The sequence below is a fragment of the Mirounga leonina genome, unplaced genomic scaffold, assembly GCF_011800145.1.
Source record: "Mirounga leonina isolate KUSES-001 unplaced genomic scaffold, KU_Mleo_1.0 Mir_199, whole genome shotgun sequence".
In the NCBI taxonomy this organism is placed as follows: Eukaryota; Metazoa; Chordata; class Mammalia; order Carnivora; family Phocidae; genus Mirounga; species Mirounga leonina.
In genome coordinates this window covers 9758420-9786143 of record NW_023270498.1, presented here as the reverse complement: position 1 = coordinate 9786143, position 27724 = coordinate 9758420, and the positions used below count along the sequence as shown (strand labels likewise).

Genomic DNA, 27724 nt, shown 5'->3' with positions numbered 1-27724 from the left:
ATGAGCCCACTGAATGAATTTGAGAGGAATACCATGATAATTTTTTGTGTAAAAGTGGGCTTTAGAGGAGAAGACTATTGGCATTTTGAGGACACTTCTGTAATGTATAGAATTGTCCCATGCCATTGCAGGACCTTTTTACCTGGTCCCGTCCATTAAATGTCAGGAGTGCCCTCACCTCACCAATCACTATGACAACCAAAACAAAAAACAAAACAAAACACCTCTCAGCATTTCCAAATATTCCCATGTGGTAATACCACTTCAGTTAAGAATTGTGTTTTATGGTCAGGCAAACTTAAATATCAAAAACTCAGGTCACACAGGGAGTTCAAGACCACAGTTCATATCTAAGTCCCAGTCCAGTGTAAAGTAGTATTTTAGAAAGGAGACAATGACGGCCAAGAAGAGGAAAGAAAAGAGTGATCTGCGAGAGTGGCCCCATTCATTAGCGGCCACTGGAGGTGGCAAAGAGACACAAGGCGAAGGACACCCTGTGGGAAGAAGCCTGCAGAGGTCAAGAGGTGGGAAGAAGGGGTACCTGGGACTTCAGTTAGCAGATGGAGTCTCAGCTCCAGCTTCTCTGCAGTGGAGGTGTGTGTCATTACTCCTTCCTTTCCTCTCTGGGGCCTCAGTTCCCTCATCTGCAAGGGGAGCAAGGGAACTCGATGGCCAGCTCTGTGATTCTCAGTCTGTGAGGCTTGAGGCACATTAACAACGCACAGGTAAGATGAACAGGAAAGCCAGTTGGGGAGGATGGCAGGTTTGCTGTTAGAGAAGTTGATAATGAGTATGAAAACGGTAAGATATCCAATTTGAAATGACAGTTAAGCAGATGGAAATATGAGACTCAGGAACAATCAGTGAATTATTTCCATAACCCATGGTTTTTCTGCGTCACATATCAGGGGCACTGTGTGACTTGCTATAGATGTTTCTTAGATCACGACCTTAGGAATCAATATTTTCTGTTCACCTTCATGAGCCATTCTCTTGAGTACTGCTCAGCAGTGAATATTTTTATCAATTGCTTTTAAAGACAGAATTGAAATCAGTTTCTATATTCAGGATCCTAAATGGTAAAAATTTCCCTCAAAACCCCTATGATAGGTTATTAACAGAGACACTGTCAAATGTCTTTTAGATTTTTTTACCTCAAGTGAAAATTTTTCAGGCAGTCTGCTGAAAGCGGTTATCAGCAATATAGTGCTTTATGCATAAAAGGATCATTATTTGATACTTTAACCTGCATTTCAGTACAGTGTCACATCTGTCTGCAATATACAAAAAAAGCATCAACAGGGGCGCCTGGGTGGCTCAGTTGGTTAAGCGACTGCCTTTGGCTCAGGTCATGATCCCAGGGTCCTGGGATCGAGTCCCACATCGGGTTCCCAGCTCAGCGGGGAGCCTGCTTCTCCCTCTGACCCTCTCCTCTCTCATGCTGTTTCTCTCTCGCTCGCTCTCCAATATATAAATAAATAAATAAAAATCTTTAGGGGAAAAAAAAAAAAGCATCAACAAAACAGGCCTAACTCTTCACATAACGTCCAAATGGAAATGGATACAGATAAATGGAAAGAGCATATAGGCTATAAATATTGGATCCCATCTCTCAGTAAGGAAATCACTGAAGATCACGTTTGTCTTGTTTATACTGCAAGTAACAATATAAATTAATCTTAATAAGGAAGGATAACAGAGCACATAATTTTTATTTCTTTTACCACTTTATCTTGGTCAGGTTATAAAATCATTAGTCATAGAAAAGTTCTGGAAGGGTACACACAAAAAAGCTTGTAATAGTAATTACCTCAGGAAAGGACAGGATTCTGGTAGAGAAGAGAAACTGACTTTATATATATAATTTTTTTATTATATTACATTAGTCACCATACAGTACATCATTAGTTTTTGATGTAGTGTTCCATGATTTATTGTTTGCATAAAACACCCAGTGCTCCATGCAATACGTGCCCTCCTTAATACCCATCACCAGGCTAGCCCATCCCCCCACCTCCCTCCCCTCTAGAATCCTCAGATTGTTTTTCAGAGTCCATAGTCTCTCATGGTTCATCTCCCCCTCTGATTTCCCCCCTTCATTTTTCCCTTCCTTCTCCTGATATCCTCCATGCTATTCCTTATGTTCTGTAAATAAGTGAAACCATATGATAATTGTCTTTCTCTGCTTGACTTATTTCACTTAGCATAATCTCCTCCAGTTCCATCCATGTTGATGCAAATGTTGGGTATTCATCTTTTCTGATGGCTGAATAATATTCCATTGTATATATGGACCACATCTTCTTTATCCATTCGTCTGTTGAAGAGCATCTCGGCTCCTTCCACAGTTTGGCTATTGTGGACATTGCTGCTATGAACATTGGGGTGAATGTGACCCTTCTTTTCACTACATCTGTATCTTTGGGCTTAATATCCAGTAGTGCAATTGCTGGGTCATAGGGTAGCTCTATTTTTAACTTTTTGAGGAACCTCCACACTGTTTTCCAAAGTGGCTGTACCAACTTGCATTCCCACCAACAGTGTAAGAGGGTTCCCCTTTCTCCACAACCTCTCCAACATTTGTTGTTTCTTGCCTTGTCAATTTTTGCCATTCTAACTGGTGTGACTTTTCACTTTAAAAGCAGAGGTCACTCTTGGTCATTCTTTGCAGTGAGCTTTTTTGATGACAAAAGTTATTTCATTGACTCTGATAACACAGAGAAGTCATCATTCAGGAAGCTTGCCTTTAGGGAGGGTAACCTGCACTGCTCCTAAAAGTTGGGAATTTTCCTCTTGATTCCTTGTAACCTATATTTGATTATAGGTTTGATTTGAAGTTTATAAAATTCAAACACTTATGAAAATAAACTTTTGAATTATCAAGAGTACGTAAAGAATGTAGAAAACTAGACCAATCTCAGAATCTTCTCCAGCCCTGCTTGAAATTGTCTCCATCCCTGTAAATTCCTGGCTCCTAGTTGGACAAGGCTGTGTCTATCTAACCTTCCCATCCATCCTCATCTGTAGGCTCTCCAGTACCTCCTTTACCCTCGGCAGGTGTCTCTATGGTTCAGGTACCCCACGTGCCCTACCTTCCCCCTGTGTTGTTTCCTCCATCTCACTCATAGTTGGCCTGAGGCATATTCATCAGTCAGTTATCTACCTTCAGAGTAGCTGGACTTTATCTGGTTTCTGAAGTTTTTGAATCTGCCTTAGTTTTGCCAGTGAGCAGGTGACCTCAGAAGTAGGCACCATTTTTCCCTAAAACATATCTGTAACATATGAATTCCCTGTGGCAGCCAGGAATAGAAGTGAGCCTCTTCCTGTTTCAAAGTGCTCTTTATTTTGGGGCAACCCACCAACAATGAGATACTTTAGCTCAGGGTGTGACAGCAGGCATCACCGGAGTTCGGTATACAGCCATGCCCTCCTGAGGTCTGTTATCAGATCTGCTTCCTCAGTTTCTCTCTGTAATACATCGTTTAGATCATCTTCAGTTGAGTGGTCTTTCAGATTCCTGTCTTTACAGCATCAAAAATATTTCAAACACACATTAAAGCAGACTGACATAATTCCTTCCAAGGAAAAGAGACCTATCATTTCAGTCCCAGAGAGGCTTTACATATTTATTAATTCAAGGAGAAAGAAATGTAGAGACTCAGTGTTGCCTATTTTAATAGTCAACAAACCTTTCCTTCATCACTCTGCATTGTAACCATGCTGTTGCAGAAGTACCAGCTTCTCAATCTCGGTGGCTGGGTGCTCTAGAAGTGCAGAGCTGAGGGCTAATGACATCAAAGTGAGAGGTTCACCACAGTGGCACAGAATCTATTGCCTTGTCCTTCAAGTAAGCAGTGGGCAAGGAGAAAGACCGGAAGAGAAAGGATGGATCTGCATCTCTACTACTTCAAGAAGAGTAATTCAAAGACTGCCGTATACAGACAGTGAACTGATAGCACATCTCTGCAAAGAAAGGGTGTTACCCCTGTCTGTGTGGAGTGTGGAAGTAGGACCCAAAGGAAAACCAGCAATTACCATGTCTTTAATGAGTAAGCCCTAAATAATCTGTCCTATTTATCATCTGCAATATGACACATGGACTAGTCTTAAATGGCCCCTTTGAGATTGACCTGACCTTTCTGGACTTTGTATCATAGGATCTCAATAACTCTCCTGAATTCTGTGGAAGTGAATTGTATACCAGTCTCAGAGGGAGAATTTTCTTTCCTTATTTGTCTGGGTGTTTGAGCACTTTTTAAGTATATTACAAAGTAATAATCTTCAATGTAATTCTTAAATGTCTTTAAAGCCTATTTTGGCATACTTTACCAAATACCATAGAATGAATCATACTCTACAGCAAACCCCATATATTTGGTGAATGTACTCCAATGTGGAAATTCTATAGGGCCTCTGTTTAAATAGCTTACCCTGCAAGGGTCCTTTGAGGAACAAATGTACATGGAATCATGGTAGAGAGCTCACTGCCATGCTCTTGAACTTAGGGGGTTTATTAAAACTTAAAATGGAGCTAAATTAATCATCACAAATATCAGTTTTAAGCTAAGCAAGTTTTGTATTTCATGAAATTTTGTCAAAATGCCCATCCAAAACTAAGGTATTGGGTGCAAGCTAATGGCAGGAGAGGAGTCAACAAATGCTTTGCACTCAAGCATTAGTTGGTACCCTGGTTCTCTCTCTTACAGTTAAAAATGTTGTAAAAACTTAAGTTATCCCAATTCTCAGTTTCCCTCTTTGTAATCTGGGGTTAATAATGCTTATCTTTCAGAATTTTGAGAGAATAAAAAGATACTATGTGAAGAATAGCCAGCACAGTGAATGGAATAGTAGGCACTAAGCAAAGAATGGCCATCTGAGAGTGATACGTGCTGTTAAAAAGAGCACGTCCATTGCACATTCAGTGCTGAAGTTCAGTGCTACTCTTAGAAATGAAAGTCATAAACTTATCTTTACTACTACTATGAATACTATGATAGTATTCATGTAGAATTTATTTGTCTCTTGAATGTATTTACGAAGAGAAATGTTTCTTAGTCTACTCAGTATATTAATCTGGTTAACATTTATAACATTTAGCACAATCACTTTCTTAAAAACCATCAACCATCCTGCTTAGTCTTTTTTTAAAAAAAACTTGCTTATTGGGGCACCTGGGTGGCTCAGTCAGTTAAGCGGCTGCCTTCGGCTCAGGTCATAATCCCAGGGTCCTGGGATCGAGCCCCGCGTTGGGCTCCCTGTTCAGCAGAGAGCCTGCTTCTCCCTTTCCCTCTGCCTGCCGCTCTGCCTACTTGTGCTATCTCTCTGTCAAATAAATAAATTTAAAAAAATCTTTAAAAAAAATAAAAAAATAAAAAACTTGCTTATTTCCACTCCCTTCGAGGATTGTAACTTCACTTCTTTTGTAACTTAGGTGATATCAGGATCTTTTACCCCTCATATTGAAAAATTAGTATCAAAAGACCATCTGAAATTGATAAGATTTCCAATGCTAACAATTTTATTTTGAAATTAGGCTTCAGAAGTCTCTAGAAACAGAGGAGCCTCTTTACTGGCCAGGCCAGGACACAGCCTAGTAGCTGCTATTCGAAGCCAACATCAACATGAGTCATTGCCGCTCGGTATGTATCATGTTTTGGGGACCCTGGACACCCAATAGTTAGCCTTTTTTTTTTCTTGTCATGAATCTTTTAATATTCAGGATTCTGTGTTTTCTTTTTCCTCCCCTATGGTATAATCTACCCCTACCCTTTGCTTCCATCCCCCTTGTGCCCCTTTTTCCTTTCCTTTCACTCCTCAATTTGACCTTCCATCTTCCCTCTTTCTTCTCTGCTCTCTTCCAGACCCTCATCCCCTTCTTCTTTATTCCATTCAGTGATTTGTTAGCCGAGTCCAGGAGAGCATAGTTTAAGTGAAGTGATGGATCTTGTTGCTACTAGATGAAGTTTTAAATTTAGAACTTCTTTCCCAGGTGTGCATGGGGATAAGTCAGCATAGTCTTCATTCCTAACCTCAGTTACCTCCTGAGGTACATGCCACTCGTATCAAAGGAAGTGAGGTGAGAAAGCCCAAATGGATGTGGATACTTCCATTATCACTACTGGGCAATCAACCTTGGCCAAGGTTGTAAGGGTCAAGTGCTCAGAAAAGGATTTCTTTGAACTCATAAAGAATTTTTTGCCATAAATCTATTGCAAAATGACCAAGAGAAGTCAGAAGGAAGAGAGTACAACTCCCCTCATGGAAGAGCTATTTTATTCTCCTTCACCTGTTCACACAGGGATGAGTTAACACCCAGTTAAGTTCCTGGAATATTAAAGATAATTAACTTAGATCTGGTTCACTTTGGGTTTGGTCTTTTAAAAATGATAATGCTATTATGTCATAGGAAAAAAACCCTCAAGAGCTTACATTTTTTTGATGAGTATGCTACCTGCCCTTCAAACTCCTGTGTTAATCCTGGTATCAAGCAGCCATTTTCCAACCACTATAGAAATTATCTCTGGGCCGAAGACTCAACCACAACTTGCACTTTTGTCTGTTTCAGCATATAATGACAAGATTGTGGCATTTCTTCGCCAACCAAACATTTTTGAAATGCTGCAAGAGCGTCAGCCAAGCCTGGCGAGAAACCACGCACTCAGGTAGGGGCTTGTCCCTCACCCTCGAGCTCTAGGTCTCCCCAGCTGGGCTTCCAGGTGGGACAGCACCTCTGTGGAGAGAGAGCAGAAGCTTATGATGTGTTTTGTTTGTGTATTTAATTATGTCCTCAATACTTCAAATGAAGGATCTCTGAAGTGTCACAATCAGAGATAGCCCTGTTGCCAGGTTATATATTATTCATACGATGTTAATATGATTTCCTTTGATTCGGAGGGAAGCACAGAAAAAGTAAAATATCTTTCATCAAAAAATTACTTATGTAAAGCACCATATAAATTTTTTATTCAAGAATAGTTAACATTAATTAATGTTATATTAGTTTCAGGTGTACAATATAGTGATTCAATAATTCTATGCATTACTCAGTGCTCATCATGATCAGTGTACTGTTAATTCCCTTCACCTATTTCACCCATTCCCTCACCCACCTCCCCTCTTGTAACCATCAGTTTGCTCTCTATTGTTAAGGGTCTGTTTTTTTGTTTGTCTCTTTTTTTTCCTTGCTTGTTTGTTTTGTTTCTTAAATTCTACATATAAGTGAGATCATATGGTATTTGTCTTTCTCTGACTGACCTATTTCACATAGCATTATACCCTTTAGATCCATCCATGTTGTTGCAAATGGCAAGATTTTATTCTTTTTTATTTGTGAGTAATATTCCATTGCATATATATACATATATATATATATATATATATATATATATATATATATATACCACATCTTCTTTATCCATTCATCTATGGATGGATACTTAGATTGTTTCCATATCTTGGTTGTTATATATATGCTACAGTAAATACAAGGGTGCATATATCTTTTTGAATTAGTGTATTCATTTTCTTTGGGTGAATACCCACTAGTGGAATTATTAGATCATGTAGTAATTGTATTTTTAATTTTTTTAGGAACCTCCATACTGTTTTCCACAGTAGCTGCACCAGCTTGAATTCCCACCAACACTGCTTGTGGGTTCCTTTTTCTCCACATCCTTGCCAACATTTGTTGTTTCTTGTGTTTTTGATTTTAGCCATTCTGACAGGTGTGAGGTGATACCTCATTGTGGTTTTGATTTGCATTTCCCTGATGATGAGTGATGTTGAGCATCTTCGCATGTGTCTGTTGGCCATCTGTATGTCTTCTTTAGAAAAATATCTATTCATGTCCCCTGCCCATTTTTAATTGGATTATTTAGGGGGGTTTTGGTGTTGAGTTGTATAAGTTCTTTAAATATTTTGGATATTAACCCCTTATTGGATATATCATTTGCAAATATCTTCTCCCATTCACTAGATTGTCTTTTGTTGATGGTTTCCTTCACTGTGCAAAGGCTTTTTATTTTGGTGTAGTCCCAATAGTTTATTTTTGCTTTTGTTTCCCTTGCCAAAGGAGACATATCTATAAAGATGTTTCTACAGCCAATGCCAAAGCAATTACTGCCTATGTTCTCTTCTAGGAATTTTATGGTTTTAGGTCTCACATTTAGGTCTTTAATCCATTTAAAAAATTTTTATCTTTAAAATATCATCCTTTAGTGGTAAACCAACTATTAGATGAACATATTCAAAAATAAACCAACAAGTAAACCAAAGTATCATGTGTTCTAACTACTTAAATCTTACTGTCCATTAGTGTCATTGTTGAATGAGTGTCTCTGAAACTGAATCACTTCATTTGGAAAGGATAGCCACCCAAAGTGAACTTAAATCCCACTTTCTCTCCAAGATATTCAGGTAACTCTCTGCTTCAGTTGACTACATAGCATTTTGGAAGATGGCTATACATGATGGTTAAGTGTGTCCCCTTGCAGGTTGAATTCTTGCTCCAGCTCTTAGAGACCATCGATCTGGGCATGTTATTCAGCCCATATATACCCTTGATCTCCTCAGATACAGAGTTACCATGTGGGCACTGTGGAGATGCTTTTATAGGTAGGTGTGTGAAGGATCAGGGAAGGTGGGTGGGAGTGCAGTCACTGACTACCTCTGACTCCTCATCTCCTATTTTGGTGGTCTTTTGAATCTAGCTGACAACTGTAGTACTCTGATTTGACTTCCTCAGTGAATCACCAACACCTGAAAATAGCCCCTTTGCTATTCAAATTCCTATTACTCCTGTCAGGGTAGATCATTCACTATTCTCCCCCCACACACACACACACCCTCACTGACACCTATTTTCCCTGCTTTTTACTCTGTGTGAATTAGAATCACTGTCCTCCCCATTGCCAGATCTCCCCGCTTTCCTCTTTCTCTGTCTCCACATCCAAACACCTGCCTCCTCACTTTGTCTTCCGGCCTTTTTTTTTTCTTCCCTATCATGGCCTGTGTTTGGGTGCTCAGCATTTCCCTCCTGGATTTTGTAGGGATCTCCTACAAGATGTCCCCTAGATCTAGGAATTACCTTCTTATAGCACAGAATAAATCATCTTACTCCTGGCCTTCAAAAAAGCTTCCCATTGTGTGTAAAATAAAGTCAAGATTTCTAAGCACAGTTTCCATGGTCTCCGAAGTCTGGCCCTAACCTAACTCTCCATCCCATGCTAATTTTTTCCTTCTAATATCTTCCACCTCCACCAGTCTTTGTCCTCTCCTACTTCTTCCCTCTCGGGAATGGCTTTTCTCTTAAGGACCTCTCAACTCATTTTAAAGGCTCAAACCAAATGCAAAGATTCACTGACCTAGCCATACTTCAGTGCTTCTTTTGCCTTGCTTGATAGCATTCCTTTTTTGTCCTTCTAGTATATCTTTCCATTATCTCTTGAATGCTGTCTGTACTGATCTCTCCCTACAATATGTAAGTTCCTTAGAGCAGGACCTTCTGGTCTTTGCCTTTGTATCACTCTCCCCCTCTGAACCTACTCCTCTACTTTGAAGATAAGAAACACTAATTACCTTTAGAGTGAATGAAAGATCTTTAGCATGAACAGATGAGACTTAGCATGAGTGATTGTCATTTCCACTTCTGTTCAACTCTGCCCATTCTATTACTGTGGCGCAGAAGGCAGTGCCATACTCAGTCATATGGATCATTTATTTGTGTGCTACTCTCTGACTCACAGTATATCATAATTTAAGGGAATTTCCAAAGGATTTTCAGAGGAGTTGTACTATCTGAAAACTCTTGAACATTTTTTATGTTATGATTCTATTACTAAGTAATGAGTTCACAGCTAATTTTTTGGAGGAATTTAAACTCACCAAAGGCACTAGAGTCTCATTTAAGTCATTTTAAAAGTGAAAAATGTAATCCCATGGGTAAAAGAGCGAAAGTAAACTATTTTCAGTGCTATTGCATAGTATCACATTATAACAAAATTCAAGAAACTTTCAAGGCTTTGTTGCAGTGCAGAATTACACAATTACAATTTTCCAGATATGGGGGAATTTGGAATTAAGGCATCTTGGAATTGGAAAAATCCTGGCAATTATTTAGTATAGAAACTAATAGCTTCTTCTTTAAGATTATGGATTCCTTTAAGGACCTGTAGGCCCAGGATGAGAACCCAAATATCTCATCAAAAGCAGAAGGCCCACAGTAACTAAGAGGCTATGGAATTAAAAAGGGAGAACAACAAGAGGAAGAAATTGCTCTTCAGGGAGTCGGGCTTACAGGAACCAGGAAGCCAGGCCCTACTGCTATAACTGGGCCTGTGCTTGCCCCTGGGTGTGACGTGAGGGTGAGTCAGCTCCATTTTAAAGGTCCAAAAGTTGAAAAGAACATCTTCTTTCTCCATGATACTGTTCAGAGGAAGAAATTACTCTTTCCTCCGTGGTCTCCAAGTGGGGCTGTGACCCCTGTTCCACCATCGCTACTCTCAGGGAGCCATGGATTCACTATATTGGGTCCACAAAGCCAGTTTCTGGGTCAGAGGGCGGAGGGTGAGTCCTCAGAAAACTGTTCAGCAGACAACAGTGAATCATAAGGAAGTCACGTGTGGAAAGGGAAGGTGGAGGCAGAAAATCCAGAGGCTAATGACATTTGTTCACTTTAAGGGTCATGGTAGCAGTTCTCATTCATTCATTCTTCCTTCAGCTGGTGCTTTTATTGTTCCAGGATTCTGAATCAGAATTGCAGCAGAACTGTGTAGGCAGTAGCAAAGCAAAACAGACATTGGCCCTACTTTGCATGGTATTTGCCATCTACTGAGGAAGGCAGATGATAGACAAGTTTGACTTTTTTTTTTTTAAGCCATATATAGCTATAGAATGTGTTAAAGGCCACAAAGGACAAGATCAGAATTCAGTGACAGTGATAAAAGAACGTCAAGGATTTCATTTGGATATCAAGTTTTGAGGTCTTGGAGGCCACAAAAGGAGATGTCAAGATGTCAAGAAGGCAGGTGGCTCTACTGAACTGAGCCCTGGGGAGAGTTTTATACTGGAGTTTTCCTGGTGGGCAAAGGTATATGTAGGAGAGGCATCTGGCATTCTAGCCTTTAGAGATCTTTCCCAGTTCCAGTACCTTTGGGACTGAGTCCCGGGGGCATCTGGAGGCCCCCAGACCACTGGGTCTGCATGAACTTTTCATACATGACAGAAAGTGCAACGTCCTTTGGAGAGCCACTGAAAGTCTCAGAAAACTGTGCTTGGCTTTCTGATACATGGATGTGGTTCATGTAGGTGGTGGGATAATAGAACCACGGCAGGGCAGTGCCACTTTCTGTGGGCACTTTCCTGCCCTAGTAGAGTCGACCCCCTTTGGACTTCATTTCCTCGGGGACACTGGGAACAAAGGGCAATCCCTAGAATGTTCTCCCTGTTTTTCCTCCAGACAAGGAGACCAGGGGCTTACCCACATATAGGTCCCTTGGGGCAATAGGATGATCTGCCCCAGGGGTACTGTCACTGGGAGAACATAAATTTGAGAGTCCTTTGTGGGGCTGAGTCAGTAAAGCAGGGGAGCAGATCCACAAAAGTCTTCCAAATAAGAGGTCTGTGAGGTGGTATCAGGATTTAGAGGCCAAAGCTCAGGAACATGGAATTGAGAACATAGGGACATGAAGGGAGAAGCAGGTGGTGGAGGAGACATGGTGCTTGCACTCTTGGCTGGGCTTCCACATCCTCCCTGCAAAATGATGTGTGGACGGTTCTGCTCCATTTTTCAAACCCCCAGTCAGAGAAGACACTATGAGCACCCCCAGGTTTTGGCAATAGCCTTTACCGCAATGATACGCTACCCATACTGAGAGGTTGGGTCACAATGCATTTCTCTGTTTAATCTTATTTTGTGTATCTTTGTAGAGGCCAAAAAGTTTCCCTTTTAAAAAATACACACCCCAAAAGGTCAAGTTTATTTTATTGTTGCCTGAAAATATGCAAGTAATGATGAAGATTTGGGTTCACATTATTATAATCAGAGAGAGGAAAAATTTGTATCTGCAGTATTTTTATAAATAGATTTTTTTAAAAGTCGTACATTGGATGAAACTGAGTATAGGGTATACTGGATGGCTCTGTATTAATTTCCTACAACTACATGTGATTCTAAAACCATCTCATAATAGGGGAGCCTGGGTGACTCAGTCATTAAGCGACTGCCTTCAGATCATGACTTCGGCTCAGGTCATGATCCCGGGGTCCTGGGATGGAGCCCCACATTGGGCTCCCTGCTCAGCAGGAAGCCTGCTTCTCCCTCTCCCATTCCCCCTGCCTGTGTTCCCGCTCTCGCTGTATCTCTCTCTGTCAAATAAATAAATCTTTAAAAATAACAATAAAAATATAAAATAGTCTCAAAATAAAAATTTTAACAAAAAAAGAAAGAGTTAAATATTAAAAAATATTAAGTCTTCTCAGATTTCTGTGGCATCTCTTCAAGAAAGGGAGGAATATTTAACTTCTTTGAAGCATGCATACAATGGAATGATTCTTGGTTGTGGCATTTATAATATCTGAATGTCAGAGAATCAAAGTACAAAGTTCATTTGATCAAAATAAATGTTATATTTCTCTCTAGATTCATTGGAATAATTTGTCAGGTTGGAGTTGGAGGTCATGAGAGAGATCAGAATGCAAATTATAATTAAACAGAGAAATTGATGCCTGTGCTCAGACTGACCTGGGAGACTCTGGTATTCTAGATGCCAGATCCTCTCTTACCCAGTGTTGCATTATACATTTTCCATCAGGCACAAGGTTTCTCAGGCTCTTTCCCCCCATGGCTCCCAAGACACCATGAGCCCACAAACAGTCCTCCGGCAGCTCTCCTTACCCAGCTTCACTCCTGACTGTCATAGCTATGGGAGGACCTACTTTTGTCGAGTTCTTCAGCTTCCATCCTGTGTGATTCTGAGGATGGATGATCCCTTGTAGAGCATCATGGGAACCTGCCACAGGAACTTAAAATGCCACAAAATTACTGGACATTAGAACATAGCTAGTCAGCCATATTGGCAGAGATAAAAGTGAATCAGAAAGCGATTTATTCCCTAGCTTATCTGTTGGTAATTCTTACTTTATTTCCCACATTATTCTAGGGAGAAAATCCATTACATTCGGACTGAGGGTAATCATGGGCTTGAAAAGTTGTCCTGTGATGCAGATCTAGTCATTTTGCTGAGGTAAGGGGCTAAGCCTGAAACACTTCTTGGAAAGGCTGCTCTGGGCAGTCTTCCTCCACTACAGCTATGACTGAAACACTCACCATTTGTTTTAGAGGATTCTACTGACTACAACTAAAGTAGGGCCCCCACCCTTGGACCTGCTGTCCATTGCCTTCTTTACATTTACAACTGGGGTATCAAGAACTGTGTATAGCACTTGATGGCGACTCTATTATTTCAGGATTAATTAGGGTTTAAAATAACACTGAGAATTTGCATGCTGGCATGTGCCTATCTAAGTGAACCAAAGTGCTTTTGTTGCTTTGTGAGAACTGTAACCACTATTACCCCAATTCATGAATATTCTCTCATGGACAGAAAACTAACTTTTTTTCTCTCTTCTTCTTCCTTCTCCTCTGCTTCTTCTTCTTCTTCCTCCTCTTCTTTTTTTTCTTACTTTGCAGTCTCTTTGAAGAAGAGATTATGTCCTACGTCCCACTGCAGGCTGCCTTCCACCCTGGGTACAGCTTCTCTCCCCGCTGTTCACCCTGTTCCTCACCTCAGAACTCCCCAGGTAACTTGAGTATCTGGCATTCTGTCTCCTATAAGTGGCCATCTGTGTTTCCACCAGATGAAGGTGGAACAAGGGCAGTAGTATATATGTCCTCTCTCCCTTCTTCCCTCTCAGTTTTCTGATTGAAAGCACGCTGCCAGAATTGGGTGTTGACAAATTGCTGCCTGTTTTTGTTATAATGCATTCTACATTTTTAAATAATTTGAATTTTTTTTTTACAAAAACAGTTTTTCATGACATGTGAAAACTATATGAAATTCAAATTTCAGTGTCTGTAAATAGAATTTTATCGGACCCCAGCCAAACCTGTTTATTTATGTATTTTCTATAGCAACTTTCACAGTACAACAGCAGAGATGAGTAGTAACGATGAGACCAGACGGGTGCAAAAGCTTAAAATATTTACTATCTGGCCCTTCACAGAAAAAGTCTGCTGACCCCTGCTCTAAATTGCTTTTGTATTCCAAGGTACTCTGCAGGCATTTAGAAGGGAAGAGCCCTTTCTGAAACATTCTGCCTTATGACTCAGAATGTTATTAGATACCAGTTTTAGTAACTTTTTGCTAAGGTGTAAAGGAATTGCTCGGTGATATGGTTACTAGGGACCACCATAACGTCCCCCATGAAGACGCTGAAGAGTTTTCTTACATGAGCAATTGTTCCCCTACAGTTTTCTTTGTGTATTAGGATTAATTTACTCATGATACAGAAATTCTTTATAGGTATTTTCCATTTCAAATAAGGAAATGTATACTGAACTCTTTTGTGAAAAAAGAAGATATTGCTCCTGGGTTCATCAAAATAATTAGTTTAAGTAAAATCCCTACTCTCAAATGGGATCCAGATATTGGAGAGTTTTTCCTCAGTTGTTCGGTTTACAATATCACCTTGTTCAAAGTCTTGGTGGTAAACCCAAATTTCTTTTTATAACTTTAAAAGTAAAGGGATTTAGTTTTTAAAATCTAGTAGGTAGGGGCGCCTGGGTGGCTCAGATGGTTAAACGTCTGCCTTCGGCTCAGGTCATGATCCCAGGGTCCTGGGATTGAGTCCCGCATCGGGCTCCCTGCTCGGCGGGGAGCCTGCTTCTCCCTCTGCTTCTCTCTCTCTGTCTCTCATGAATAAATAAATAAAATAAAAATCTTAAAAAAAATAAAATAAAATAAAATAAAATCTAGTAGGTAGGTAACTGGGTGATAGGCAATAAGGAGGGCATGTGATCTGATGAGCCTGGGTGTTACACACAACTAATGAATCATTGAACACTACATCAAAAACTAATGATGTACAAATCTGAAGGGGAAGAAATCAGAGAGGGAGACAAACCATGAGAGACTCTGGACTCTGGGAAACAAACTGAGGGTTACAGAAGGGAGGAGGTTGGGGGATGGGATAGCCGGGTGATGGGTATCAAGAAGGGCGCATGATGTGATGAGCACTGGGTGTTATACTTAACTAATGAATCGTTGAACACTACATCAAAAACTAACGATGGCTAACTGAACATAATAAAAAAAAAAAAACTAATGATGTACTATATATTGGCTAATTGAGCTTAATTTAAAAAAATGAAAGAAAGAACAAAAATAGTAAAATAAAAATCTAGTAGGTTTGTATCTCACAGCCTCTAAAGTCAGAGTCCAAGCTTGACTTTTGAGGCCACTGGAGAAATTCACAAGAGATACAGAATTTAGCAGTGTGTTCCGTCCCTCAGAAGGGATGTCTCACTCAGCATTACTTGGTACTGCCACAGGTCTCTAAATTGAGTATCTTAGCTTGGCTCCTCCAAGCCATGTCACTCAGAACTATCTCTTAGAGGTAGTTTTGTTAATTGCTAAGATCGGTTTCTTTTTTTTTTTTTTAAGATTTTATTTATTTATTTGAGAGAGAGAGAATGAGAGACAGAGAGCATGAGAGGGAGGAGGGTCAGAGGGAGAAGCAGACTCCCCGCCGAGCAGGGAGCCAGATGCGGGACTCGATCCCGGGACTCCAGGATCATGACCTGAGCCAAAGGCAGTCGCTCAACCAACTGAGCCACCCAGGCGCCCCGCTAAGATCTGTTTCGAAGTCAGTCTCTCCTCATCATCACTTCCTCCAAACCAGTGCACCAAAGGCATTATTAAGGACATACAACATAACTGAGATGCCCTGACCTGAGAAAAGGAGGATGAGGAGCTTTGCCCGAGCCAACGTCAGGACAGTCAAATGTTTCCAGTGCACGCTTTTGGGGAGCAGAGCCTTCCATTCGGGGGCATCTATTGGCCTGCATAATGATCTGTCATTTTGTTGTAGATATTGTCCCAGCCTGATAAAGTATCTGCACTTCGGTCCAAACATTTAACAGTAGAGTATGATTTTAACATCATTACATGGGGGAGATATCATATTACAAATAGAAAAATAAGAGAGAATAAAGAGTTATTTGCTAAATGATAATTACTTGCATAACTTTTATAAAAGGAATCAACTTTCCTAATGAGGCATTACTAATCCCATGAACCCAAACAATCATCCAATTCATTTTAATTCTTAATTCTCCTAGCTCTGACCATGGGGCCCTAGATTATGTAATCCAAATATTTTGATGTTAAATTTTATAATTCCCATTTCTCTAGACCTTCATGACATTTACCTGGGTACTACAGAGATAGCAAATTACAGATATTTATGCCAAAGGACTTTGTAAAGCATAAATTACTAGAAAAATACACAGTAGTGATCATGGGCGTAGTGTAGTACCAGCAGTAATAAAAGTCATATTATAAAACGTACTGCGTTCTACTGGGCAGAAAATGCTGCTCTCCTACAGACTTGTGTTCTAGTTTAGCCTGTAGCCTGAAAGCTGGCATTTCACTGAGGATAGCTCTTTTCAAGTGGTGGCTGTTGGTTCCCTTACACCTCAGGTACTGGGGGGTACAAAGGTGAGGCTCGTGACCTTCATGCTTCCTTGCTTATACTACTCAGCTGTCTCTCCCCACCACCCCCAATTGCTGTCATCTACCGGCCTTTCTCTCTTTCTCAAAGACTGTGGTACCTGTCTCATAGTCTCACTCTCCTTCCCAAGTGCTTCCATCATCCTGAATGACTTCAACATACACAAGGACACCCATTCATTTCCCTGGCCTCCTGGTTTCTGGAATTTCTGGTCTGCAATGACCTTCCCCCCACTGCAACCACTTGTTCCCACAGTCATCTTCCCACCCCTGTTGTCGTCTCTAAAATCACTGATTCAAGCATCTTACTCCCATCCAACATGCTTGTTCAACTACTCTCCCCATTACTGTCCTTTGTCCTCATCAGGACCTCTAGTTCATGCACGTCTCTCCTTTCCTTTCTGTTCTTTCCTTATCCAGCATAGATTCCACGGTTCATTTTTTTGGTAACATCTGTGCCAATGGCCTAAACTCCCCAGTCCTCTCCATTTTGTTTGCAGAACTCTGCCCCTAGATACACATACTATCTGCTTCCTCTACATCTATGCTCAGGCATTCTTGGGCAAATTCATCTGACAGGGCAGATTGCAAATATAAGTTAGTCATCTCTCACCTCACCTGGACCTTGAATGCTCAAAAGAAAACTCTACCACATTTCCTAGGTAAACTTCTCTACTGCTATTTATTTTCTTTCTTTCTTTCTTTCTTTTTTTTTAGAGAGAGAGAGAGAGCACATACAAGCAGGGGGAGGGGCAGATGGAGATGGAGAGAGAGAATCTTAAGCAGGCTCCACGCCTAGCATGAAGCCTGACACAGGGCTTGATCTCACAACCCTGGGATCATGACCTGAGCCAAAATCAAGAGTCAGACACTTAACTGACTGAGCCACCCAGGTGCCCCTCCACTGCTATTTCGAATGTTTATGCTCCCCTCAAACCTCTGTGTCTCTCCTGGCAAATGATGTCCCTTCTCCCTTCACTAAGAAAACTGAAGCCATTAGGTAGACATTTTCTCAAATGCCTGCTACCGATCCTACAAGCCTACCAAGCCTACCAAGCCTACCCCTCCTTCCACTCTACGCCGGTGCATTAGAGGAGGTGTCTTCACTAAGGTCACCATGACCTCCAGACACACAGTCCAGTGGGTGATTCTCACATTTAACATGAAGCCACATTTGACATCACTGACTGCTCTCCCTCTTAAGTCACCCCTTCAGTAAGCTCCTATGACACTACAGTATGCATTTCAACGACTTCTTTGGCCACCGATGCAGACACATCCTTCACTTCCTACCATGCCCGAGACCCAGTCCCAGGTTTCTTCTCTTCTCTCTCTCAAACTGTGTCTCTTTCCAATTGAACATTCAAAAGCAGCACCATCGAAAGCTGAACTCGTGCTCTCCCCCACAAATTTGTTCTTCTTCCATTGTACCCCATCTCAATGACTATCACTGCAGTCCCTTCAATTACAAAATCTAAAGCCCACCTCTCCCTCATTGCCTATGTCCAGTTCATTGCCTCCTAAACACACTTTGGTTTATCTACTTCTCAACTCCACTGACACCACCCTAGTCCAATTTAGGCTTTCTAAACCCACCCCAGTCCTCTCATTTTTCTCTCCACTGCAGAAAGACTGATGTTTTCATAACTCAAGTGTCATCATGTCAGTCCTTGTGCAATGGCTTCCTATTGTGCTTAGTATTAAACAAAATTGTTTAACAGAATGGACCTTATCCTGTTTGATCATCTACCCACCTCTCAAGCCTTGTTTTGCATCACTCTGATCCTTGTACCCTGTGCTCCAGATAAACTGGAGCACCACTTTCCGTTCTGCTGCAGTATCTTTACACATGCTGACCCTCTACCTAGATTGCTCTTCTCCCAGCTCATCTCTTGTCTTAGTTAAATGGAAGCCTTTCCCAACTAATTCGGTCCAATTCATGCTTACTTATTCTTCAGATATTCCCCAGGGAAGCCTTCCCGAACTTGGCCAGAGTGTTCTGTGATACCAAAGAACTGAGTTCCTTTCCTTCCTGGGTAGCAATCATCTCAACTTGTAATTATATTCTCCTTCCTGTGAGTTTGTTGGTATCAATCTTCTTTAGAATATTAATTCTATACCTGGAATATAGTAGTTATTGAAGGGGCAAGCCATGATTCTGGCCATCTGTAAAACCTGGAGAAGAATGTCATTTTTTCCACTCCTTTTCTCATTAAAATGTGTATAAGAATAATAAAGCATTCACAAAGCATTCTAAGTGATATAAAAACTCTCTTCTATATAAAATCAACAAGTCATTATTATTATTATTATTACAAATGTTTCCTCTATGATGCAAGATAGTCTAATATAAATTCCTCAATGCTCTGGGCCCTACTGGACACCTATGTTTATTTTAGGGTCAATATAGTTAGAGAAGTATGACATACACATGTGTTAGTCTGAGTTGCCTCATTACAATCACTTATAATATAAAAACTTATGCAAGAAAAATTTAGACTAGCTTGATTTGTTGATTTAGATTGTTTAAGTACAATGAAGCCAGTAGATATGCTCACTAAGGTATTTTTAAGAGAAATACAACTTGAAGTGGACTGGAAGACATAAATGTTTATTGTCATCAGAATTCATTTTTCTCTTTATTAGATTATTTCCATTTATTATAAAAGAGACTGAAAGTAATGGCAATCAAGGGAAACTTCTTTGAGAAGAAAAATAAGAAGACATAGGAATGTATCTCTGGTTGACCCTTCTTCTAACATTGCTCCACATATCAGTGATGACCTTCAGACCATGTGCTTCTCTCTGCAGGCTTACAGAGAGCCAGTGCAAGAGCCCCTTCACCCTACCGGAGAGACTTTGAGGCCAAGCTCCGCAATTTCTACCGAAAACTGGAAGCCAAAGGATTTGGTCAGGGTCCAGGGAAAATTAAGTGAGTGCTCCAGTGCTTGGTCACTGAATTCAGATGCTAGATGTTCCTATCCTTTTCTCCCCTATACCTTTGTGATACTTTTTGGAGATTGGATTCCATGGTGTGGTAACAGTTATGTTCATAGAAGGGAGGAAGGTTTAAAAAAAAGAAGTTGGGAAGAAAGAAGAAAGGAAGTTAAATTGGAAGAGAAGCAGGAAGGAAGGAAAGAGAAGAGAAAGAGAGAGATTAAAAAACAGATTTCAGACAAAGGCATATATAAAATTAATGGTAGACCTCTTCAGAAAACCAAGAATCTTGAACTAAATAAAAAAAAAAAATTGTATATTTCCTCTTACTTATTCTTGGGACAAATTTAACTCATTAGTCAAATTCATGGATTCTATAACTTTGTAACTGAGGTCTAAGTGAATAGTTATATTTCTCCCCCTCTGGGTTTATTATTTTCATCCTTAAAATTTAAATCTAAACTCAGGAATCCAACTTAAGAGAGTCTTTGGAATTGATCAAAAGAATCCTAAAAGTAGTCGAATATGATGGAGTGCGTCCAATTATAAAAATGTACATGTTGTCCTTGTGCTCCCAGTGTTTTGAAAAGAGCATTAAAATAAATCCATTGCTGAGCTCATGGAATCTGCACCTCGTTGGAGAGGCCAGGGAGCGAGACCGTAAGCTCAGGCACTCACAACTCATCTAGAACACTCTCCAACATCAGAGCTCAGAGCCACTACTCACTGCCCATATGGCTTCTCCCCAGGCTCATCATTCGTCGGGACCATCTGTTGGAGGGAACCTTCAATCAGGTGATGGCCTATTCCCGGAAGGAGCTTCAGCGAAACAAGCTCTACGTCACCTTTGTTGGAGAGGAGGGGTGAGGCACCAGCAGTTTTATGCAGACACCTCATTCAATGTGGGCAGGCCAGAGTCAGCAGATCTTGGTGATTTTTCTCAAGAAAGAAGAGGGTGGCTCTTAGCCTTTGCCCCAAGGTGATTCTGATCATGTCCTTCCAGGAGGTCTTTCTCCAGGTATTGCCAGGCTTTAGAATTCATGTTCTTCAAAAGCCCAAGATTATTGGCATGTGCTAGAGTCTGAGGTTACACACTTACACCATGCCAAAAATACACTAAGCCAAAAATACAGACTTAAGCTATCGGATCTTTCCTTTCTCAGGTGATGTACACTCTTGAGTCTCTGATCAAAAAGCTCCTCCTCCTAGAGTGCACATATATAACGACATAGCAAATTGTTCATAACATATCAGTGATTTTGTAAAAAAAAAAAAAAAAAAACTATCTCAACAGTGGAGGACAAGCCTACCTAGGAAGGCATATCAGAAAAAACTTGGAAGTTTTTTCAATTCACACACATGTACTATCACGGAAAACTCTTTTATGCCTCTCACAGCAAGGTCCTTCTTTTTAATGGGCCAGCTGTGTGTTTTATCCAATAGGTGTCATATGATTGAATAAAGGTTAAGAAACACTGCCCTAAGAATTTATTCATGGACATCTAGTAAGAAACATCTCTAAACTGCATCCTCATTTTCTACAGCAAATTATGCTCCCACAGGGACCCACTATAAGGAACACAGGCTGTTCTCTGCTTTCCCTGCACTGACTCCGAAAGAACACCCTAGCACTTGGATAGAAACAGGCCCCTACCCCCCACATGTAACGAGCTTCCTGGACCTCTGCTTCCTTTGCAGCCTGGACTACAGTGGTCCTTCGAGAGAGTTCTTCTTCCTTTTGTCTCAGGAGCTCTTCAACCCTTACTACGGACTCTTTGAGTACTCTGCAAATGATACCTACACAGTGCAGATCAGCCCCATGTCAGCATTTGTGGAAAACCATCTTGAATGGTAAGATCTGGGAGGCTTGCTTTCTTATGCTTGAAAGTTCTGGTCTTTCTTAGTCAGAAGTCAGAGTACTGACTTGAGCAGCACTATTTCTTGTTTAGAGCAGTGGGCCAGATATTACGAGGTGTAATGAAAGCCCTAGAAGGAAGGTTCTGTTAGTTTTCACTCAGGACATGAAATAAATTACTAGAGACACTGCAAATTTACTATCAACGGCAAATGGATGTAAGATCCAGTCATTGCCTTCTGAGGAAACACTAAGGTAAATAGACATAGATGAATGTTGCAATTCTTACCAAATGTTGAAAAGTCTACTAAAATTATAAGAGTCTTTGGCGGTATTCATGGGTTTGAAATGTTTTGACTGTGGATCAGTGGCCCTAGCACTGCAGACATCAGCTTCTGCATCTTACTGTGAAGTAAGTCTGCTGAACATCCTCCTGGCTTGAAAATCCATTATCTCTTTGGTTCTCTTTTATGGAGGCATCTATTACCACTTACTGAGATGTGTAAGAAAATAACTATCAGTCCATTGTATGCCATTCTGTGTGTGAAATTCCTCAGATACGGCTATTAGAAGTCTCCAGAAAGTCGCATGGGACATCTAGGATGCAAGCTTTTTCCCGCTGTGGCACCACCACACCTGATTTGAAAATGATTCCTACTCTCACTGTAGGAGCTCCTGCTGTTAAGAGGGAAACGAGTCCCGGAAACTGCGAATGTGGGTTCTTATTTAACATTGCTCATTTATGATGTGTTGTGATGGCTGCTGGGGAAGGGAGCTCCTGGGGTGATCCCTGGCCTCCTGGCTTAGAGCCCAAATGCCCGTATTTTGGTTTAGAGCATCAGAATAACCCACCTTTGCTAAGAATTCCAGCTATTGCACATGCCCTCTCTCTCTAAAAACTCTTAGCCTTGAAGTTCTTGAGCTGAGGCAGCAGTGTATCTGCATTAAGTGTTTGGCACAAGTGAAGAACCAAAATTTGCCCATTATTGTTCCTTTTCCTGTCATTTATCAGTAAGTGGATGCTGAAGTCTATGAGGCAGAAACACAGAGGCAGGACAGGTGGAGCACGTAAGTGGCCATTAAGGGGATTTGTGGCCCTGAGGATTGAATGCCAGCTCTGACTTAGGTCACATCAGGCAGGGTTCATTCCAACAGTAGAGAGTGCTGTAGCCCCATGACACAAGAGTACGTACATACACAGATTATCCTTAATACGATCCCTCAATTGTCCCTTAGTTTGTGAGCATGACATTTAAGATGGTGTCTTAGAAGTCATGAATTACAATCAGCAATCAATGAAGAAATATTTTCGTCAAATATTATGCCACATATGACTATGCTAAGGTGTTGTGTAAGGGGATGCCTTCCTTAATTTAGCCGTTATAAACCAAACACATTCTATGTGCCAGGAAGACACAAAGATGAAATGAGCAAGCTCGTTCCCCCAAGGAGTGGTGGAGTGGTAATGGGAGCAGCACATGAGTAGACCAAAAACTATGCTACAGTGTCTTAAAACCCTGTGTGTGTAAGCCTAGGATGCGTATATAAGCCTGAGAATTCTATTAAGTCACAAGGAAAATGTCTCACTCCACCCAAGGTAGGGGGTGGTGTGTGGGGAGTGAAGCCAGTGGATCTTACAAAAAGAGGGGATGATTATACCCAGTCTCAGCAGAGAAGGGGAGAGAAGATATGCCCAGGAGCCAAAATGGGAATTAAGAATTGAAAGGCATGAGAGGGAATGGAGGCTTCAGCAAGCAGTGTAGACATATCAGAGCAGAGAATGACCTCAGGGTTGTGATGGGAAGTGGGGCTGGGGACAGAAGAGAGAGGCAGATGGTCATACCCTATATGGAGAATACTGTAATTGGATTTGTGGTTTTGAAGAGTAAATCTTGCCATTGCATGGAGACACATTTGAGGAGGTAAGACTGGAAAGAGTAAGACCAGCTCTAAAGCTGTTGATGAGTCAAGGGGTTCAAACTCAGGCAGAGGTGGTGTCCAAGGAAGAAAGAGACTGACTTGAGGGACATCTTGGAGGGAGCAGAGATTGAACTAGTTGGTTCACTGAAGTAATATAGAGGAGAGGGAGGGAGAGAAGCATAGTATATGTCCAGAGTTGCCTGGTTGGGTGGACTGATACTATTAGCTGTGATGGGAGTTATGTGAGGTAAACGATATTCAAAGATTTTATTTATTTATTTGCGAGAGAGAGCACATGAGCAAGAGGGAGAAATAATCTGAAGCAGACTCTACACCAAGTGCAGACCCCAGCACAGCGCTCGATCTCACCACCACGAGATCATGACCTAAGCCGAAACCAAGAGTCAGATGCTCAATGACTGAGCCACCCAGGCTCCCCTAAATGATGTTTAGAGGAAAGATGAGGAATTCACTCTTTGGCAGGTAGTTTGCAGTTTCTTCAATAAGGACAGATTGATATATTATGTAACTAAAACTATGGCCCTAGTTAGCTGGAAAGCAGCTGGGCTAGAAATTGAGATTTGGGAGATGGCAGAGTGGCTCAACTCTGAGAGAAGATGAGAGCCCTCAGAGCTTGTGCAGAAGATGAGCAGAGCCAAGGCCCACAGCAAGGTGGACAACGTGGATGTGCAAGGCATGGGCAGACTCACAGGTCCCTGAGAAAGATCAGAAGGAGCAACCAGAGAGCCGAGCTCCTGGGAGGAGCATGACCAGGCAGGAACACCCTGGTGGGGGCAGAAGATGCTCAGGAGACACCTGCTGGGGCAGGGGGAGGCCGTCTGGAGAGGTGGAGGCAGAGGGGATGTATAGGGACCCAATGTTTTGAAGGAAACCTTGCAGCCAAGCACATTTTAGTGCAAACGTGGAGTAAGGCCACAGACAAGGGCCTAATGAGAAGCACAAGACTCACTGGACTTGTGGCTTGCTACTTGAGAGTGGCCTCAGTCACTTTCCACTGGGGAGGGTGGCTAGCCTGCTGCCCAGCCCCTGCTCTCAACCTGACTCGGTTGCCTTCTGCTCATCTCTGGCACCGAGGGACTGAAGACAGATGTGCCAATGTGTAAGTTATACTTTATTGCAGTGAGGAAGGAAACTGTCAAACAGGGATGTTGCAAGCATTAGCAGAGTTCTCTGGATGAATCCTTTATAAACGTCAAAGGCCCAGAAGTACCGACCCTGGAGGTGCTGACTAACCGCCGTCTTTCCAAAGGAAAGGGCGTGGGGACTTTCATCTGCTGAGGTGCCCACTCATGTTGAATCTGTTTGCTGTGCGGCCTGGAACAAAATTGCAGGTAGCTTTCTGAGCAACTAACAATCTCCACAGAGCCCAGGCAGACGAGGGCCCTGTAGTGCTGCATGTTGGATGGCGAGCTGTCATAAAGTGAGCAGGGACTTGCCCTCGGATGCAAGGCTGCAACTCCAAACCTCCAGTGCCCTGCACCCTGGGCTGGTGGAGAAGCGGGGATGCAGAACCAGCATGGGCACCAGACCATCCACTGAACCTCACATGGAGTCTGACTCTTCTTTCATCGGCACTGTGGGGGCCTGGGAGCAGGGAGCAAGTTTCCTTTGGGTGGTCACAGCCATGGCTGAGAAAACTTGAGTCACTGGGGCACAGCTTGCTTTAGTTTTAGATGGGAAGCCCTGCTGGGCTGTGGGCATCTCAGTGAGATGGTAATGCTGCGATTACTCCTTCTGGGTATTTTCCTAGGAGCCGTCCTTGTGCCTGGTAGCAGATAGTTTTACAAAGAAAACTGAGCACCCTCAAACGTTCGGTCAGCTCCTCTGTAGACATTTTAATGAGGGGCGCCAAGGAAGGCTCACACCTTGGAGTCACTCTGGGCCTTGCACAATGGGTGGGCAACAAGCGGGTCCTGAGACCCCTGCCTGAGGCTTTGTCAGTGTCACCCTCAGCTGGGAGGTTGATGACACTGTGGAGTTCATCAGTGAATCCTGAGTTCTCAAATCTCAAAGCAAGTGCCACACCCCCAGCAGCAGGATGGGCAGGGCTGGGGCTGATCTCAGATCTAGGTGCATGGCTCTCCTTCCTTCCTCACTCCCCAGGACTCTTTATCCCATGATCCACATGGGCTGTCAGGAAGATGATTCTTGGTGTGATCAATACATCACACATAGAGGACCCATCATGGTCACAGCCTTGATTTTGTAAAGCTGGAAATTGTCCCTGATGCAGAACAGGCCTGGGTAGGGGTCTGCCTGGAAGGAGGAGTGACTCCTGCCCCCTGCTTGCCTTTTCATTCTACACACCAGAAATAAACAGTGAGAAAACTGGTCAGGTTTACAGGATTCCAGCATCACCCAGGATTGAAACATTGCTCAGCTGTGGCTGGAGGAGGCATGCTTTCACTGGTCTTTTTTTTTTTTTTTTCTAGTCTTTATCTTTCACTGGCCTTTTTCTGTGTCCTGTACTCTGTTTTGTATGATTCCCCCTGGAAAAGTAAGCTTCATAGGAGCAGGGCTGTAAGTAAGCTATGCACACCATGAGATTATATGCCCTTGAGGGCATGGGACCCAAAACTGGCATCCTTCCTAGCAGCCAACACAGAAGGAAATGTGATCTTCTTAATGACTCATGGTGCCTATAAAACAAATCTGTCATTCAGGAGGACTATTAAATCAAAGAGTGAACATTTCAGTTCTTCAGTGGCACTAGTCACATTTCAAGGGCTTACCACTCACATGTGGCTAGCGGTTACCCTACCGGATCATGGAGACCTAGAACACTTCATTCACTGCAGAAAGTTCTATTGCACAGTGCTGAAATGAGTGGACAGAAAAGGCACCACAGTTAGTGCTTCCTTTGGGTGGTGAACAAAACGTTCGATTTCTGGGTGGCCAGAGGGTCTAGCCCTGCTATGGGCTGAGGGTTCAGCCTAAATACTTGCCAAAGTTGGGGAGTCTGAGCTGGCTCCTAGAAGGAGCTCGACTCTGTTCAAAAGTGGACAGAGGGAAAAGCTATGCGGAACACTGAGATTTGTTTCTATAAAGCCCTCTGTACAGGGCGGGTGGGGGACGTCTCCTGCTCCTGTTCAGCATGCTGCTCCCTTGTCTCACAGGCCATGCCCGGAGGTCCTGGCTCTGAGCCCTTCAGACAAGCAAGGTCAGCTCCACCCCTTCCTGCTTCACCTGCCCGGTAGCTGCAGACCCTACCACCAGGGAGGTCCCACCCTCAGCCCTGCAGGTGCAGAGCTCGGGTAGAGTCCCTCCTAGGTGACCTCTCGGGTGCTGGCCCTCACCTCACCAGCTACCGTCCTGGTTCACCCCCATCTCCTGTACCCTACAGTGCTAGCTGAGCCCCCAAGCAGATGGGTCCATCTTATTTTTACTCTAGCACACGCTTACCAATTTGAGGTGTTCAAAATAACATGTCTTTGAGGATTGGCTGCATAAATGAGTGTTGTTTCACAAGCCACACTAGGCACTTCCTTGTAACAGGGCCATTAAAATAGAGGGCTCATACCTTCCATTGCAATTAATTGCTCAAAGGTCACACTTTTTTATCATCTGTGATTTTAAAGCCCTTACAATGTTAGCAGTAAATGCACATGTCCCCTGGGAGCTTTGCACTCTGTTCTGCACAGTGCCCAAACTGCCTGTTACTGACGGAAAGCCTCTGCCTCTTCTCACACTGCCCTGGGCCTCCCCATCAGCTGCTTCCCAGCCAGCCACCCCCCAGAGAGATGGGCAGAGGAGGCTTCCCCGCACGCTGCCATTTGACTGCACCTACCTGAAGTTCTCTGGCTCCTGCTTGCTCTGTGTGGGCTGCATATACACTGGGGAACAGCCAATGAAATCCAAAGCCTGTACAGGGGGGCATATGGATTCCACCTACTTCCCTTTGTTTCTACTCGAATGTTGAGAGGTCCCAATATGAACGAATATAGCGAGGAATCTATTTACACACATTAAGGAAACTGAAAAAATCTGATTTTTTTTTTTTTTTTGGTCATAGGCCTGAAAGGACTTCTTGTAACTGTTGTTTCTTTACTTATTTGTACCACTGACTTTACAAATTGCGAAGGACCCTGTCAAAGTCAGCAGTGATAAAACACTCATGACAAGTAAGAGAGAGGAGATGGAGCTGAAGCCCTGTTGGTCCTTCCCTAAAAGCTGTGGTCACAGATGAATGCAGCCCTGCCATACATGAGTCAGGCAGCAATTGGCTGGGAAAGAGCATCTCGACACTCTTCTTCCATCCTCCAGT

General features: G+C 42.3%; 1 protein-coding gene across 3 annotated transcripts in view; it reads left to right on the top strand.

Annotated features, from left to right (window-relative positions):
* HECW1 (HECT, C2 and WW domain containing E3 ubiquitin protein ligase 1) overlaps nucleotides 1-27724 on the top strand; it is a 434723-nt gene that overhangs the window by 366062 nt on the left and 40937 nt on the right. For all 3 annotated transcript variants that reach the window (XM_035026508.1, XM_035026507.1, XM_035026506.1), the window contains 7 exons: nucleotides 5534-5639; nucleotides 6566-6662; nucleotides 13158-13241; nucleotides 13688-13797; nucleotides 19539-19659; nucleotides 20414-20527; nucleotides 21363-21515. In XM_035026508.1, coding sequence (XP_034882399.1) covers nucleotides 5534-5639; nucleotides 6566-6662; nucleotides 13158-13241; nucleotides 13688-13797; nucleotides 19539-19659; nucleotides 20414-20527; nucleotides 21363-21515 — 785 coding nt within the window. The remainder of the gene's footprint in view (nucleotides 1-5533; nucleotides 5640-6565; nucleotides 6663-13157; nucleotides 13242-13687; nucleotides 13798-19538; nucleotides 19660-20413; nucleotides 20528-21362; nucleotides 21516-27724) is intronic.